At 39.9% G+C, this 17,688-nt stretch overlaps 1 protein-coding gene across 7 annotated transcripts in view; it reads right to left on the bottom strand.

Moving 5' to 3' along the window:
* The window catches only part of CTNND2 (catenin delta 2), a 658,470-nt gene that overhangs the window by 135,509 nt on the left and 505,273 nt on the right, over window positions 1–17,688 (bottom strand). For all 7 annotated transcript variants that reach the window (XM_069808867.1, XM_069808868.1, XM_069808866.1 and 4 more), the window contains one exon: window positions 12,259–12,472. In XM_069808867.1, the coding sequence (XP_069664968.1) occupies window positions 12,259–12,472 (214 nt within the window). The remainder of the gene's footprint in view (window positions 1–12,258; window positions 12,473–17,688) is intronic.

Genomic DNA, 17,688 nt, shown 5'->3' on the forward strand with positions numbered 1-17,688 from the left:
CTTTAAAGGGAAAAGAGTCTTTGTCTGAATTCTGTTCTCAATGCCTTTCTGAAAAGTAATACCATATTTAAAGGAATAAAGATATCCATACTCGCTTTTCTATGACGTATTCTTGGTAAGCTTTATTGGCACGTCTACTATTCCTGAAATACCTAGCATTTTGCTGGTTTTAGTCAGTACAAACAACAATGTGGTTGCCTTTTTTTTACTTTATCTAGACAGGTGTAAAGGATGTGCATGGTATAGAAGTAGAGAATCAGAATGCAAATCTTTCCCCCTTCAAGGTCCAATTTAGTTCTTAGGCAAGACAATGTGTTGCCTCTTTGTGAAGAAGTCCTATTTTGGAATAGTGCTTTGATGGCAACAAAGCAGTGCTTTGGGCTGCAAGAACTAGTCATAAACTGGAAAAGCAGAAAAAAAATACAAAAGAAGCAAACATAAGAGCCCTGTCTAGCAAAATGCTTAAATGTGTGTATGTCTCCGCTATTTTCTATTCACTCTAGGTTCTTGCTAATTAAAAGTAAACTCACATAAGCATGATGATAAGTTGGTATTCAGCAATAGCTGAGATGCCCGGAACTACTCCTTAAGCCCTTTTTCTCTATTTAAAACCCGCTTGACACTGCCCACGAGCTTTTGCTCCATAAACTGCTACAGTAACAGGTAAGCTCCAAATCCAAATAAAAACCTACATATTCACCCAAGAGCCAAAAAGTGGGGTCTGGTTTCACTAACTGGAAATTAAACCTTCACAGTAAGAGGATGAAGGGCTCACCAGACTAAATTAGCTGTCCTGCCTTCTCCTAAAATGATTGTAAGTCAAGGCAGAATCAAGCAAAACAGTGCTGCCCGGTAAGCCTGACACTGCCTTCGAAGTTTGTGCACCACACACACCATTTTAAGGAGTAAGATAATCTTCTTCTACCCTAGAACAATGTGTTTTATCTAGTTTTAAGTCTTTGAATACTACCAACCACATTAATGAAAAAAACAATTTTATTCTGACAAGTTATAATTTATTCTCACAAGCAGTAGAGTGCTACTTGCTGAGGTTGGCATTTTAAGTGCCTCCTTGTACCCTTCCTTAATTAAGGATTTGCAATTACGAAAGGGCACTGGCAATTCTCTTCCCATTACTTTTGCTGAGGATGACCTGGAGCTAGATTTATGTCGGGTCTATGAAGATGATCCATTGCCTTGACTTTGCAAGGGAAAGTGATAAAAAAATAAATCTACCTGAGGCACCTTCCATTATGGAGCTACCTCTTCTCCATATGACTCTGAACATATTTTTCAAGCACATATGCGTTACGTGCCCTTTAAGACTATAGTAAGGACTGGGTCACTGAGATAATTTGCCACCCTACTCTAAAAGCCCTGACTGAACCGGGTTTCCGAGCACAATAAGCAAGTCTGGAATAGCCTGAGAGGTGCCTCACCTGCCGCCCAAATCTTTAGGTTATGTTGGATGCTTCTCAGAAAGAGAAAAATAGCTACACCAGACTGATCATGTCTATTTGCAGGTTGAAGTTTTTCACCCTTACATATAACAAACTGAAGTGCGTGGAAAAACTATCTTGCAATCTCATTTTGAGTTTAAAACTAAGGAAAAACTGGTATTGAAAGCATCCAGCTGCTTCCAGTTGGAAGATGGATTTTGGGTCTGAGTACCAATTACCAGACCTGCAGACATCAGATGCCAAATAAATTATAGGGTAAAAGGACTGTAAGAAAATAAACATTACTGGGAGAAACAAGACTTCGATTCTTCTCAATTTGGTATGTTTAAGTCAACCTTAAATTTATACTAAGATTTTGCTTATTTAATCTTCTTTGTAAAAATAAAAATCTGAAAGTCTTCCAACTCGTCTAGGTTTTTCTCTTCCATCTTAATTTAATAGTTTGGTCATGGACTGATGCAGAATGCCATTTGGTAGTGCTGGGAAGCGCACCCCAGGAAGAGCAAACACGGCGTTGGCAGGCTTTTTTGTTTATATGCTGAAGGCACACGGGTACTACAGGGAGTTTCCCTCTTGAACGTGACAATTAAGATTGAAATCTGAGCGCTAAATACCCTGCACAGAAGCCAAGCACAAGGGATCTTTTGCCGGAGTCCTTAGGAAAAGCATCTTCTACCTGAAGCTCTCAAGTGCCAGAAAAGTAATTTGCTGGCTCTCAGGGCAGCTCTGGCACTCGGAGCCCCTGGAATTGCAACGCTGCTCCGCAGAGCTGGATCCGGGCTCCCGATGTATCCCAGCACTTCGCTGAAAAGATGCTGAATACCAGCCACAACACTGCTTAATACAAAGTGCAGTAAGGCTTCGCACCCAGCTCAGCCGTCCAGGTGAGGAATTGGTCTCGGTAACGGACTTTCTGCAGGAAAGAAAAAGTGGCTGATTTGGATTCTGGCACCTGAACAATTCACAGCTCGTAAGACAGCTCCTTAAAAGCATGCTATAAAAATAAGTTTAAAATTGGCATAAGAGAGGAGGAAGTTTCACCAATTTTCTTGAAATAATTTTTTATCTGGTTACTGAATGAATACCCATGCGTACCTTCCTGCAATTCACTTATTTACATGCGCAGAGGTGGTTTTCTATCTGTGTATGAGATGACCCATGAAAAGTGCAAATTGTGAAAGAATGCGTTTCAGTAAAGGTCATAAGCAGGCAGGAGTTTAAGGAACAGTAAGCGAAGCTACAGCCAGATGAATTTTTTTCCCTTTGCAGCCACTCATAGCCTTACAAACCAAAAACTTCCACAGAGAATAAAGATTATTGTTTGGTTGTTTTTTTTAAATTACAAACAAACACAGCTTGATATTGACTACATATAAGTACATGACTACATAAAAACTAAGTAATATAAGCATTTTTTCTGAAAAGCTAACTCTTTCTCAATTGCTGCTCTTTTCATTTCAAAATTACATCTAGGATTTCATTAAAAGAAAGAGGAGGGACCAGCTTTAATAGTGCTTGCAAACAAATTCTGTCCAAATGCTATTGCATTAAATGAAAAAGTCTGTATTCTTCTCACAGGACTGAATTTTGACCTAATGCTGCTTTCTTTCTGCTGTACACTTTAAAATACTGTATAACGGTGGAAGGGAAGAACTGTAAGACAAGAATGTTAGACAGTTTTTAGCTTTACTGTCAGACAGTAGAGGAATTACTAGAAGAGTTGACTTAAGTTACTGTGGAATGACCAGTGGTTCCACCTTAACTTGTTTTCCTAACTGATGAAATTAAACTGGTCCCATAAAACACAGAAACCAGACCAAAAGGAATTCATTCTAAGTGAGAGAAACACAGGAAAAAAAGAAATCAACTGTGTTCAAACAAAATTTCATCCTAGGACATGACTAATGGCAATATCATTCCCAGTTAAATACTTTATCAGAAAAATCTAATATCTAATCTAATATCTAAAATCAAAACCTACATGCAAAATGAAAGGCTCAGTGGATGGTTGCTAAAAAAATAAAAAGAAAAAAAAAGAGGAAACTCTTATTTACTAGCCAAATCTTAAAATTGTTATCTAAGTTAAAGACAGCACTGAAAATAAGATTATCTGGGAGGAAGAAGGGAGGTTGGCCTCTGAACCTAAAAATAAAAAAATAAAATTAGTGGCCACAGTGAAAAAAGTCATTTTGTCACAAAATGAAAATGTTTCAGCACCTCCCACAACATTCATTTTTTAAACAAAAAAATGAAATATTCAGATCTGTTTCTAAACAAAAACTATTTTCAAACTAAAATTTAAGTATTCTGTGTTGCAAATGGCAAACTTTTCAAACTACAGAGTGGTTTTAAACTGCAAGTGTTTTAATACTCCATCATTCGGGCAGGGGCACCAAAATTATATGCCCAGCTGAATTTTTCCAAAGGTTTACTACTTGCTGAAAAAGTTCAATGCAGCTGTTATGTCAAGCCATATGCTGCAACAGATGTAATCTATTTATCACTCCGGATTGCTGTGTTTGATATTTCCTCTTAAACTTCGATTTGACCAAAGTACAAAAAAAAAAAAAAAAAGAAAAAATGAAAATCATTGATGTAGTATATTAAACGAGCAAACTGTAGAAATCAGTTTCATTGCCATATGAATCAAAACAACTTGAATGAATTTTCCACAGAAGACGCATCTCACTGATCATACAAGGGAAAAACAGTTATTTCCCATTTAGACATGGAAGTTGATGTGGTTCATACGTGGGAGTGATCCCAGTGCCAGAGAGAAAAGGAGCGCAAAAAGAGACCACCATGGGTCTTGTGCTGGGACTGGGTGTGGGAAATTCAGGACAAACGAATGGGAATTTGCCTGGGAAGCAGGCAGAAGCGATGGGAAAATTGCTGAAACCATCACGCTGCTCCCAGCCGAGACCCCGGCACCCGGCGACTTGTTCTGGCTCTCCCCCCCTCAGGCACTGCAGGTTTGTGTTGCTGTTTTATCGGGACGTTCCCTTTTACCTCTAACAGCACTGTGAATGTAACACCTTACAAAATAAATCAGTGCCTCAGCCTGTTGCCAAGATCGCAGGGCAGAAGATTTTAGAAAGCATCTATTTTAAAACCTCTCCGGATTTAACTGGGGGCAGCAGGGCTGAAGCAGTTAATCTGATAATTCGGAAAAAGTTGAGAACGACTCTTCATGAATACAAGAAATCCTGTCAGTGGGGTTTCCCATTTTCACAGCCAAAATAGTGACTGCATATTGAGAAAGGGGGCAAAGATTGTTTTATAATTAGACAGTAAATTGTAATAGATTTTCTACTAAATGATTCAGTTGAACTGTCAATATTGTTTGCATAAGTGTTATTTGATAAGACAGCATCACTTCTGAAGCAAAATTACACAATTTACTAAATTACTTTTAGATTTGCCGTTACATGTGAGCTATAAATAGGATGTGTTTCGAATGGCTCTGGAATTTCTTGAAGATGTCGTAGCCTACAGGTTGGAAATCAGCCTCCCAACAGACTATGGGTGTAAGCTGTACAGCCTTTTACCTTCCTGCTTCGCAAGGAAAATGGCTACGAAAATTTGGTGTCTCAGTAAATGATTGCACAATGGGTTCATAGGAAGACTTCATAAAACACCATTATTAATGGTTAATTCCTGCTCTGAATTTATTTGGAAATCACTTCCACATTTCTAGAAATAACAACAACGTTTTCTGTAGGTGATGCTAAAATCTAAGAGGTAATCTTTGCCAGACCGTAGAACTGTACTGTAAAGTACAACGGTGTTCCTCCGAACACGGCTGTGCCTTGTTATAGCACATGTACTGACTGTGAAATGTCAGCTTATTAGCCTGGAGAAGTATAAACAGGTATTTATTTGAGGTTGAGTTGCTAGAAGTTGTGTTGGGGCACTTGGACCTTTAGCTCAATTAGCGACCACTTCTGCAGACCAAGTGGGTTCCTTTGTTTTGCTTTTGCTTGGCTTTGCATAATGGTGTGGCATAAGCTTAATTTTATCAAGGTAGCAGTAACAAGTAGTTCTTCTGCGTTCAACAAATCCTTGGTTTCCTTTTTACCTTATAACAAGATTTAAAATGTAACAGCAAGAAACCATAAGCTATTCTGTGCAAAGTTTGAGCCGTGAGATGAAATACATGTTTTTACTGCAATCTGAGCCTTCCAGATTTGACGGAGTTTGGCATTTTATATGAAATTCTCACTGGCTCACAAAACTCAGGGCAGAGGTTGAAGCATACCCTGATTAAAGTATCTCGAGCAATGGGAGGGAGTAAAACTATTATGTAACCTTTGGGAACTGAAAAGGCTTTTCTACTTGAAGAAAGAAATACTGAAGAAACTATAACACGTAATTCCTTCTTCAGCCTTTGGCTTCAATCCAGAGTAAAGAGATACAAATTTTCAGCACACACAGAATTTTGTTCATGTTGAAAACAACTGTTATTTAAAACACCTAATTAGAAATAAATTAGTACAAAAGATTTAATCAACTTTTAAAACTGATTGTGGTAGGATATTGTACTTACAATTATATCCACTTCAAGAAAGAGTAGGAAAGATTTATTAGAGCTACTACCCTTCAAATCTCCCTTTTGAATGAAAAGCATTTAAAACATACAAGCAAATTTTAGTGCCTAAGGAAGTTGATTTGAAAATTGTGAATCTTATCCTAAATCTATTATTTAAAAAACAATTAAGTTTAATGTCTATAAGTCACCTGCCTCTGTGCTTGGTAAGTTCCTTGAAGCACTTGTTTAAAGTTCTCACAGAGAATTTGCTTATCTGCAGAGGAGAAACTAAGCAAGAAATGAATGAACATCTTTTCTTGCCAAAATCCAAACAAGCACTTCTGGAAGCTGTGTTTTGTGCTAGCAGTTATCTATCTCCATGCTTCGCCTTCCTAATTTCCTTGCCTTGACAGGACACAGTGATGGGATGTTGGAGGCGGAGGAGAGGTTAATTCACAGAGTTGCATCTTAAAAGGCATTTGTATACTTTCTGCATTTATCCCATGTCACCATTTTCTTTAACTACATAGATTTATGAGCCCCAAATGATATTTGGCAGTCTTATTCTCTTAGCTAAGCATATATTGAATCAGATTTACGTCAACCTTGTAGCAGCAGTATTGCCATGGTTACGCCATCATGACAATTTAAGCGCTGAGATGGCTTTTCACGTTGTCTGTTTGAAAAGTTTGTGATATCCAGGATATGTTACCTGAAACTAAACCTATTATATCTTTATAATCTAATTTTCAGTTAATGTAATGCTGAAATCCTCTCTTTGGTTGCAAAAGCAAACCACTTTACACATTTATCTTCCTACCTATCTTTTTATACTAAATATCAAAAGCTGCTAATTGATTAGGCCTTTCACTGGCCAGGCTTCCTTATACTTGCTTTGCTCCATTACGAAACTTGAATATAATTAAGAAATGGGATATTTAATATGATCAACACTGGAACGACATCTAATACAAACCTGCCAAAAAAGGGATATAATAGAGATTTTAAGAATTACATCAAGGTGAAATACTGTAAGAATGCAACTCATGGAAGATTTTAATTCTTCTTTACTTAAGTCTGTGGGAAAGTCACCTCAGAGTGGGATAAAATAGCCTTCACTCATTTTCAAATCAAATTTCCAAAGAGCAATAGGGTTACAAATAGTTGCCACCTCTAAATGAATGTTTATATCACAATAAAATTTCACATCTGTGTTTACACACTCCAGTAACTAAGCTAATGTCAAGGGCACTTTTGCAGAAAATTATTAAATTGATAAACTGCTTCAAGATCCCAAGTACTAAATAGTCAGCCCTTCGCCATAATATTGTTAAATATGATTTACTATACAAAAAATCACAAGTGTAATACCTTACGAAGTCCAATTAGAAAATAATATCACAAATAGGAAACAACTGCAGGCATGTGATTTTGACTTTGGGACCCCCCAACAGAAGAATTGCCATTGTACTAGGAAGTTAAAAATTTTAAATAACTGGCCAGAATTACCTAAAAAAACCCAAACCCAAACCATAATAAATCTTCCACTGAAGTAAGCCAAAAGGTCCATTTAAATAGAATACTCCCTTAAACCTGCTTTACACACCACTGCAGGCTCACTAACTTGCAATTACACTGATTAGCAAAGACACATGCAAGGCTCAAAGGGACCTTCTGGAGTGTCTTGACCAACTTGCCAACAATTTATGCACATACTAATAAACAGCATGCAATCAAAAAAAGGTTTAAACTGCAGCGGTTACCTCAAACCAGACAGATATAAGGAGGACAACAAATAATTGCTTTCAGTAACGCTGACAGACTATCCATAAGGTTATAAATACCTCATTAGAAACATGTGGCATCTACTAAAAATGGAACAGAAATGTAAAGCAACTACGTAATAATGTTGCATAACACGGGTGACAACAGAGGACCAACCAAGCCAAAACACAAACTGGCCACAGCTGAAATTAAAGACAACACTAATGAATATCAGAATCCAAAATCTGGGAAGTAAATGAAAAATTTTTCCCGTCCAACCTGACCATGGGCCAAATACACTTGGACAACTAGTGCTTCTTTGAAAGGAACATTATGTACAAAACATCTTTTTTTTTGCAGGAATGGAATATATGCTTTTTGATTCAGCGAATAAAAATGTGAATGAAGTATACAGAGTCTACGTCTATCTATCTACGTATACTATGTATGTATAGTGTTAGATAGTTTATGCTTTTTTAAGATTTTTTTTTTTGTAAATGTGATAATTTTCATAATTCATATATTTTCGGTAGACAATAGTTAAAACTCTGACACCTTAATGTCAACCAAAATAAGCAGCAGGCTGGCTGCCAGCACAGGAGAAAACAATTTCCCCTGTCATTATTTATAGCTATACTTCTTTATCATCATGTGCTTTCTAAAAGTGGATCATCCACTTTTATTTTTCAATCAAATACGGTATATACAGTTTGAAAATGGGTGATACAGTCATATAAGGGGCCTCTTTAAACAGAGTTGTTTCGAATTCGGCTAGCTTATTGTTCATAGGCAGAAAGTGTTTCTAGTTGTGATGGATTTTGTTTGTCAAAATGAGAAGAAGAGCAGTTTAAATCATTTGGTCTGAGACAGGTACCCAGTTGTCAGAAGGAGCTGAGGGAATGAGGAGCAAGCAGAGGTTGAATCTAGCAACAGCTGCTTGACCTCACCTTCTCCGCAAGGCATCAACGGGATTCCTGTGTTATCCTTGCTAACACTTCACATTTTTCACTTTTTTTTTTTTTTTTTTTGTTATAGTAAAACAAATAGAAAGAATGCTAAAATAGAACTTTGTGGAAGGGTTCATAATTAACTTGGGAAAGGCAAGAGAATCAGAAATCAGCTACTCATTGTCATTATTAACAAGTGAAAACATTTTTTTCTACCATCTGCAGGATCTGTGCTAATTTTGTACTGTGTTCTTGTCTATTTATATTTATTAGGAAAATGTTAACATTTAATTATTTTAAAATAGAAGCCTTTTCTTTTTTTCCCATTAACAGGAGCTACTGTGGGAACCAGTAGCACAGAGCTGGGATGAAAAGATGGCTAAATTAAGTACGGGGCATCCAGCTTATACCGATTTCTTTCCATTTACAGACGAACATGAAACATGCACCAAAACCGTTTGCTCCACGTGAGAAAGCCTCCAAGCTCTATCACTTTGCAATAAGGTCCAGTTTGTGCCATCCAAAAATTTGAGCATGGTAAGGTTTTCCAATATTAGCCTGAGACCTCTGCTACTGAGGAGGAGAAAGACGAGATAAAGGAAAAAGTGAAAAACTCCGTTTCGGAGAGATTATGGCAGAAAGAAATCTCTGGAAAAGAGGAAAAGCCACAAATGGTGCCGAAGGCAATCCTGACAAGCAAGGAGCTACTGGGATGGAAAGGTGGTCTGCAGGTTTAAATACCCTTCCAAAACCAGTCCGGAGATAGCTGGGAATTGAAATTATAATCTCCTTAGGGAAAAGCAACAAGAAGGAAGAAAATGTGCATGTTTGAGGAAGGAACTAAGAACTCTCGCTCCGGCGGGCGCGTGCGTCACGGTACGCGGGGCAGGCGATGAATGCTCCGCTACTGTTCAGACAAATTGAGCTGCTAAAAACCTCTCCTGCCCATATTTCTTCCCTCGCAGCTAAGTGCCTACTCGGAGCGGTTCACACCTTCGTCTTGCCAGATTTCTGGACAGGTCATTTAGACGTGATAGGCTCAGTTCCCCATCTGTACAACCGAGATAATGACACTTCCCCAGCTAAGAGAAGCGCTCTGGGGACAAATGCTGGAGGAGTATTTCGGGGCGGCGATGACAGAGCCTGTATGAATTCCTAAGGCAGGAACTTTGTGCCCTCTCTAAAAGTAACAAGAAGAGCTTTTATGTAGACAGGATGCACAATGAACACGAGATGGAAAGGCTCACGGTATTATGTTTACTCCTAAAACACCATTTGCTATTATCTTCTCTTCAGGCTATGGTGGCACTACTGAAATAATTATCTTCCTGCCACCTCAACCCAGGAAAGCTGACGGGAAGCAGAAGGAACTTCTTTTATTTTCCCTTGTACCCACGACCAAGCCGATTTTTGTCATTACTGAGGCAGCTGCTGCAGGAGCTACCTTTCCTTCCCCAGAAAAGAGAGAGGGGAGGAATTTAACTGGGGTAGCTGTCACACTACGACACTTTACACAAAAGCAAACGAGAACGGATTCAGATGTGCGATTGCAGCCTGTTTCCTAAGAGATGGCAAGATGGGAGGTGCAGCTATGAGCCTTGCTCTGGGAAGGACCTTTGCAAACACTACCGCTGCCAGGTTTGCATTTTCAAAGCAAGGGCCAGCGATTTGCACTGTTGAAAGGCACAAAACTCGGCGAGGGCAAGCGGTGGCCTTCTGAGATGTACTGACCACTAAAACCAAAGAAATGATACAAAACCAGGCCCAGGAGTAAAATCTTGAACTACCACTGACTTGACTCCATTCCTTGGGGTCACCACCTTGCTCTGCTCCCCTTTCGCAGACGTCCAGCGCTCGGGATGCTTCACCATCCCGGGGAGCTGCAGCTACCCATGGGAAGGCTGGTTGCTGCCTACCACTGATGGCCAGAGCCTCCTCTTCTCGGCAGGAACAGTTTGAGGGCATGCTAGCACACACGTCCCTTCTTTCTATGGGAATTCAGGGAAATTTAACCACATACTGTGCAATAAAAGGAATGTAAACTGTAGCCTGGAATCTTTTCTTTAAATGACCTAATGACATGATGTGTTCCATCTACAGACAGCATGGGAAGTGCCACTGCCACTGCTGAGGTGTACTGCTGATGTTCATTAGCAGTTTGCCACTTACTACTCAGAATAAATAGGCAGAATGTTCCCTGGAGCCAGGACACAGACAACATAACCAAGAGACAAACAAGTATGTTGAATCCGAAGCGGTGGTTACACTTTATTAGATCTGTCAGTAATTCTGTCACTCTGCAGGAGGCACCATCCGAGCTTGTGTAACCCAGTAGCTCTGCCTCATTAATCCCGCCTAACAAGTACAAGGTGATAGTTGTTGTAACTAAGAAGCAAAATGAAATATAAAAATCCACATTTAATAAACGCCATGCAGTTTATTCAGACACCCTCAAAGAAGGAATCTGGAGTCAACCAAAGGACGATAATCTTATCAGCTCTATCTTAAATGAGGCCTGACCCACAAGGGTAAGTAATTTCTGCAGAAGCACAGATGATAGCATGTACTCTGATGCTTCTATGACAGAAATGAGAACTTCTCGTACATATTTTAGTCGGAAAATCATAATGGAAATACAGGCATTGTAAAATACGATAATAAAAAGATTTTAAGAGGTTTTATTTGTAGCATTAAATTAATCACTGCATTGATATCAGCAATCACATAGAATGAAATCACAAAGTGAAAAATCAAAAAAACCATCTAGCTTCTGTTTTGCATTTTAAATAGGATAGCTTAGGGGCAAGGGGAAAAAAATCTCCAAACATTTCAGATCAGTGCTGTTTGACAGCATTTCTGTGTTTCTGGGGAAAAAAAAAAAACAACAACACCCAAACACAAAACACCATCCCGAATTTCATAAGGGAAAAAGTCCGAACAACCTTAAAAAGATCAGATTCTACTAAATCAAGAAAAGAAACAGACTCTACCACTACCTGCACGCCCAGTGTCTAACATACATCACATAGCATGCTACCAAATTTCAGAAAAAAAGGCTCCAGAAGATGACGCTGTCCATCTCTCCAACATCCTTTTCCATTTTCTCATCAGAACCACAAGAAAGGTAACAAAACCCCAAACAAATCCTCCTTCTCACTATACAGGATATGAAAGAAATGAATAACAACTTCTAAGAAAATTCAGTAAAATCTGACTTCTGCATGTCCAGCCCTACACCAGACAAGAGGGAGAGCAGAGGATTCCCACCACAACACATCTGTGTACGGAGCACATCTACAAAAGCATTCACGGCTGACCAAGAACAAAGTGACCAGCAACTGTAAGCATAAACCATGCCTACATCTGTAAATTGTCTGCGTGATACTGAATAACGCTGTTCATACATTACATATATCCAAAGGGCTTGAAAGCGTTTTGTTACGGCACAGAAGATGGTAATAACGTAAAGAGTTACTGATGGAGCAAGTGGCACGCAGCGCAGAACTGTGCTTGCAGGGCCTATATAGAGTTTGAACAAAAAATATGGAAAGATTCAAACCTGTGACCAGTTCTCTGATTTCCAAATCTGTAGTCTTGCGGAGTAACCGTACTAATGCTGGGATACCACCACAGTTTTTCAGAGCAATTTTGTTGTCATCATTTGCCTTCCCATATACCAAGTTTCTCAAAGCTCCACAGGCACTACGGTGGACTTCTGTCATCCGATGGTCCAATAGGTCCACCAGTAATTGTATTCCGCCTTGTCTTCTTATCTGAAACAGGCCAAAGTGATAATGATAAAATTAGGGAGTGAACACTGGTATTATATATACTATCCAATGTAATTAAGCGGTGGTTTATGCAGGCTATGCGCCAGCAAAGGTATGCTGGTAGCCCCGCAAAGCTGCTACGTCACACTGCTTTGATGCCTCGTTTTATTTTTTCAGTGGCAACATAACTGTACAATGACAAACCTGAACCTCTGTAAAAGCAGCCAAAAGTTAGTCAAGGGGGTCACCTCATCAAGATTTCTCAAAGTTCAGCAAGATTTGCCTTGGCAACGGTTTCTCCTGTGCTGGAAAAACATCATCTGCTTCGGAGTGTAACACATCACAAGCTAGAGGAAAAACCACAAGACTATGGCAAACAAAAAAAAAAAGCACTTACTGTAATAAAGTTTTTAGGAGTCCCTCCTTTTACATTTAATTACTGGGAATGTGAGCAGCTACTGCAGTCTTTGTGAGGATGTTATATCAACAGAACTGAGAAAAGCAAAGATGAAAGGAAACGGAGGAAGTTTGCACAAACATAACGACAAGGATGATGGATAAATCATGGGAAGCTTGTTCTATTACGATTGAGGGAGACCCTTAAGTGATGCAGGAGCAGAAGTCTTATTCATTCCTAAGGTGGCCTACAAAAGAAATTTTCTAACGCAATATCTTATATAAAATATCATTCTAGAAAAAGCACAAAAATGATTGAGGCAAATGATCAAGAAGGTCAAGAATACCAAGAAGAATTTATTATAAAATCTGTTTGCAACAAATCTATCTTTATTGCTCTCTGGCACTATTTGCTCCTCAAACAGTAACCAGTCTTGGATCTAATTTTAAGAAACTAGATTGATTCGCAACTAACATCCAAGGAGCACAATGCTTTAGCTTCAGGTAATTTATATAGACATCTCTGTCAAAAAGTTTCTCCATCTGTGGGGTTGGCTAAGGTGCAAAGCAAGCCAGGCACTTCAGCTGGCCATTTTACCACCTCTAGTAATATTTTGCCTAAGACAGTAAACCAAAGACAATTAGAGAGTGTTTGCAAAACCGTAGGAAAAGGTGAAACATTAATTTTAGAATCAAAGTTTATGATGAAAAAGTTTTGAAATCTTTGTGAAGTTGTTCTTGCATGGGGCTCTCTGCAGGGGGGAGGATTGGGAGTAGGAAATGGTTAAACAAAGCATGCTAAAATTTATTAGAAATTCATGTTCTATCAACTAACTTAAAAATATTTAAGTACAACCGATGTATGGCATTTCATGAATCTAACACATGCTTCAGCAAGGCCAAGTGCCAGGTCCTGCACTTGGGTCACAACAACCCCATGCAGCACTACAGGCTTGGGGAAGAGCGGCTGGAAAGCTGCCCGGTGGAAAAGGACCTGGGGGTGCTGGTCGACAGCCAGCTGAATATGGGCCAGCAGTGTGCCCAGGTGGCCAAGAAGGCCAACGGCATCCTGGCTTGTAGAAGAAATAGTGTGGCCAGCAGGAGCAGGACAGGGATCGTCCCCCTGTACTCGGCACTGGTGAGGTGACACCTCGAGTACCGTGTTCGGTTTTGGGCCCCTCACTGCAGGAAAGACATGGAGGGGCTGGAGTGTGTCCGGAGAAGGGCGACGGAGCTGGTGAAGGGTCCGGAGCACAAGTCTTATGAGGAGCGGCTGAGGGAACTGGGGCTGTTTAGTCTGGAGAAAAGGAGGCTGAGGGGAGACCTGATCGCTCTCTGCAAGTACCTGAAAGGAGGTTGGAGCGGGGTGGGGGTCGGTCTCTTCTATCGAGTGAGAAGCGATAGGACAAGAGGAAATGGCCTCAAGTTGCACCAAGGGAGGTTTAGGTTGGATATTAGGAAAAATTTCTTCACCAAAAGGGCTGTCAAGCATTGGAACAAGCACTGCTTAGGGAAGTGGTTGAGTCACCATCCCTGGAGGGATTTCAAAGACATTCGGACGTGATGCTTAGGGACATGGTTTAGTGGTGGACATGGCAGTGTGAGGTTAATGGTTGGACTCAATGATCTTAAAGGTCTTTTCCAACCTAAATGATTCCATGATTCACTGCAAATAAAGACTGAAAAATGATTCAGCCTTTGAGGTTCCAAAAGGGAGCTATACAAAATTACTCACTGATAAAACAGAAGTTCTCTCTTTCTTCTACCGGCTTATCTGGCATATTCCTGTTTTTGTAATAACAGCAAGACCCAGTAATAAAGCAGTTTTGTAGTTAAAAAGTGTATATACTGAGATATTACAGTATTAAATTAGTTTTAATGTATATACAGTTACAACACAGCTTTCAGCTGAATGCCGAGGTGATAGTGTTTAAACTATTTTCTCTAAAATAGGCATTGTATCAGTATATCATGTCCAACATTGAGCAATACGCAGGTCACCTGGAAGACTACAGCAGCTGGCACTACATGGAGAGTGCAGAGATGTAAATGGCCATCCATAAAATATATCAAATTCAGGTAGAAAAGTTCATTAATCTTTTTGAGAGTCCATGCTTTTACTGCTCAGAGAAACCATGACATCCTTCAGTTCAGAAACCAGAAAAACAGATCAAAGAGAAAAGGTGTTGCAATACATCTCACTGGTCAAAACCTTACCCATGTGAACAGGATGACTCACAATGAAATCATTTGCCCTTTCCAAGTCGGGAACAATTTACCAAGTTTATCTAGGAGGGGTAGGGAGTGAGGCTTGTTTGTTTGCTTGTTTTTACAATCCATCACCATTTAATCTTCAGATTAAAATACATTTGCTTCCCCTACTAAGGAGATTTTCAAAACCAAGCACACTACATGAAGAGCCTCCTACATGACAAAATAGATGACATTTACTGAAACAGACTAGGTACAAAAAATTATGCATCAGTTCGACAAAAGGTGAATCAACCACTGAGCTTCACACTTCAACCTCCGAAAAGAAACAAGATCTGATAGAAGAAAGAACACGGCTAAAAAATACACGAGTTGTTCTGGTGTGATGAGTAATAACAGGAACGACAGAATGAAAACATGCCTGCTGATCTTTGTGAATTATATTTTTAAAGCACAATATGCTGAATGAATATTTTAATTGCTTCACTGCTAAAAAAAGATTAAGAATGAGAAAAAGTATTAACTTTGTAGCAAAAATCATTCTGTGTACTACAATTCGGGTGAAGACCCGAAGGGCTCTGCCTCTGCTCGGAGGCACACTGTGCCTCCGCTGTTTTCCCCACTCTCCCTCTCGGACGCAGCCAAGTGGCATCTCATGCGCCTCAGCAGTTTCTCTTGTGGATGCTCTCAGGTGACAGGTTTTGCCACCTTCTGCTCATTTCTAAGGGAAAATGTGTGGTTCTGCCACGTTGAGCCGATATTCCTGAGCTGCACCTTCCCTTTTCAGTCATAGTATCTGACAGCACACTGGTATTCGGCTCACGCAGCTCCTCCTCTCCCAGGAACATGAAGTCAGCAGCACACTGAAGTGATTCAAAACTACTTTCTTAAAAGCAAGGGCATTAAATATTCATCTAAAATGCATTTCTGTCAGAAAAAAAAAAAAAGGTAATACAACAGAAATGAAATAGAAGTTACATAACACTTTACCTAACTTGACAAAATTTCTTGAATTCTACTGAAGAACGAACCTATTCTTGCCTGGGAAAGACAAGACTTATTTTGCAAACTTTCTTTGCATTTCCAGGCTCAGAGACTTGGCAAAGTAGCTGCGTCATGCAGGCAGAGATGAAGCCAATGCTTCACAACAGGGAGCTCAGTTCCTGATGCTGTTCTGTATCTGGACTGTCTTGCTTTGGTTTTGTTTTTTCAGCATCCCATCGCTCACCAGAAGCCTCACGTCATCTTTGTGTTTCCATCACGTATCTACATAGCTGTTTAATTCTGTATTCTCCAGGAGGTTTAACTATGCCTGACAAATTGTGAGACTGTGATGGACATTACCGCAATCTATTTATGTTTATGGAAACTGAGGCAAAGGAGATGAAATTATTTATTCAAGTCCTTTATGGAGTTAAGAGCTGCAGCCTGGAGGACAATTCTGACCTAGCATGTCTCTTGGGGCAGATCTGAACCGAGCTAAGTTGTCACAGCTCCGGTGAGCTCAGCAGTGCTACTGCCGAACGTCTTTGCCTTGCCAAGGATACTGGGATGGGTGGATAAGCAGCAATTTGCACCAATGGGGCACCAAATCCCACTCCCCCAAAGGACTTTCAATAGACACTTCTGTCTCTCTCCTGACTTTATAGGAAGAGAACATTTCTTAAGGTGATATTTATTGACGTATCAGTGGCTGCTGCCTTGCTACATCTAGGAGAAAAAGAAAATAGAATATGCCGTAATCTGCTTGCCTACTACAATCAAATAAACAGCATCGTACCAAGGTGTCAGGAGATACAGGGGACCAACCCTGTTCTCACACAGACCAATTCCAGAGTAGCCACTTATCCTGGTTTCAGCTGGGATAGAGTTAATTTTCTTTCTAGTAGCTGGTATAGCACTATGTTTTGGGTTCAGTATGAGAATAACATTGATAACACACTGATGTTTTCAGTTGTCGCTAAGTAGTGTTTATACCAAGTCAAGGATTTTTCAGCTTCTCATGCCCAGCCAGCAAGAAGGCTGGAGGGGCACAAGGAGTTGGGAGGGGACACAGCCAGGGCAGCTGACCCCGACTGGCCAGAGGGGTATTCCAGACCATGGGACGTCATGCCCAGTATATAAACTGGGGGGAGTTGGACTGGGGGGATCGCTGCTCTGGAACTAACTGGGCATCGATCGGCAAGTGGTGAGCAATTGCATTGTGCATCACTTGTTTTGTATATTCCAATTCTTTTATTATTGTTATTATAATTTTATTATTATTATTATCATTATTACTTTCTTCTTTCTGTCCTATTAAACTGTGTTTATCTCAACCCACGAGTTTTACCTTTTTCCTTCTGATTCTCTCCCCCACCCCACTGGGTGGGGGGAAGTGAGCGAGCAGCTGCGTGGTGCTGCGTTGCTGGCTGGGGTTAAACCATGACACCAATTCTGAAGTCAAAAGAATGACCTTCAACTCTGCAGCACAACTGAGTTCACCCAGTCATATCATAAATTTATTCTTCCCATCTTGAATATATTGTCCCTTTTTTATGCCATCTCTTCTTAAAAAAAAAAAAAAAAAGAAAAGATGAACAGACTAGAAGTATTAAAAATGCTGGGTGAAT

Source organism: Haliaeetus albicilla, chromosome 21, assembly GCF_947461875.1.
Source record: "Haliaeetus albicilla chromosome 21, bHalAlb1.1, whole genome shotgun sequence".
Taxonomy (NCBI): domain Eukaryota; kingdom Metazoa; phylum Chordata; class Aves; order Accipitriformes; family Accipitridae; genus Haliaeetus; species Haliaeetus albicilla.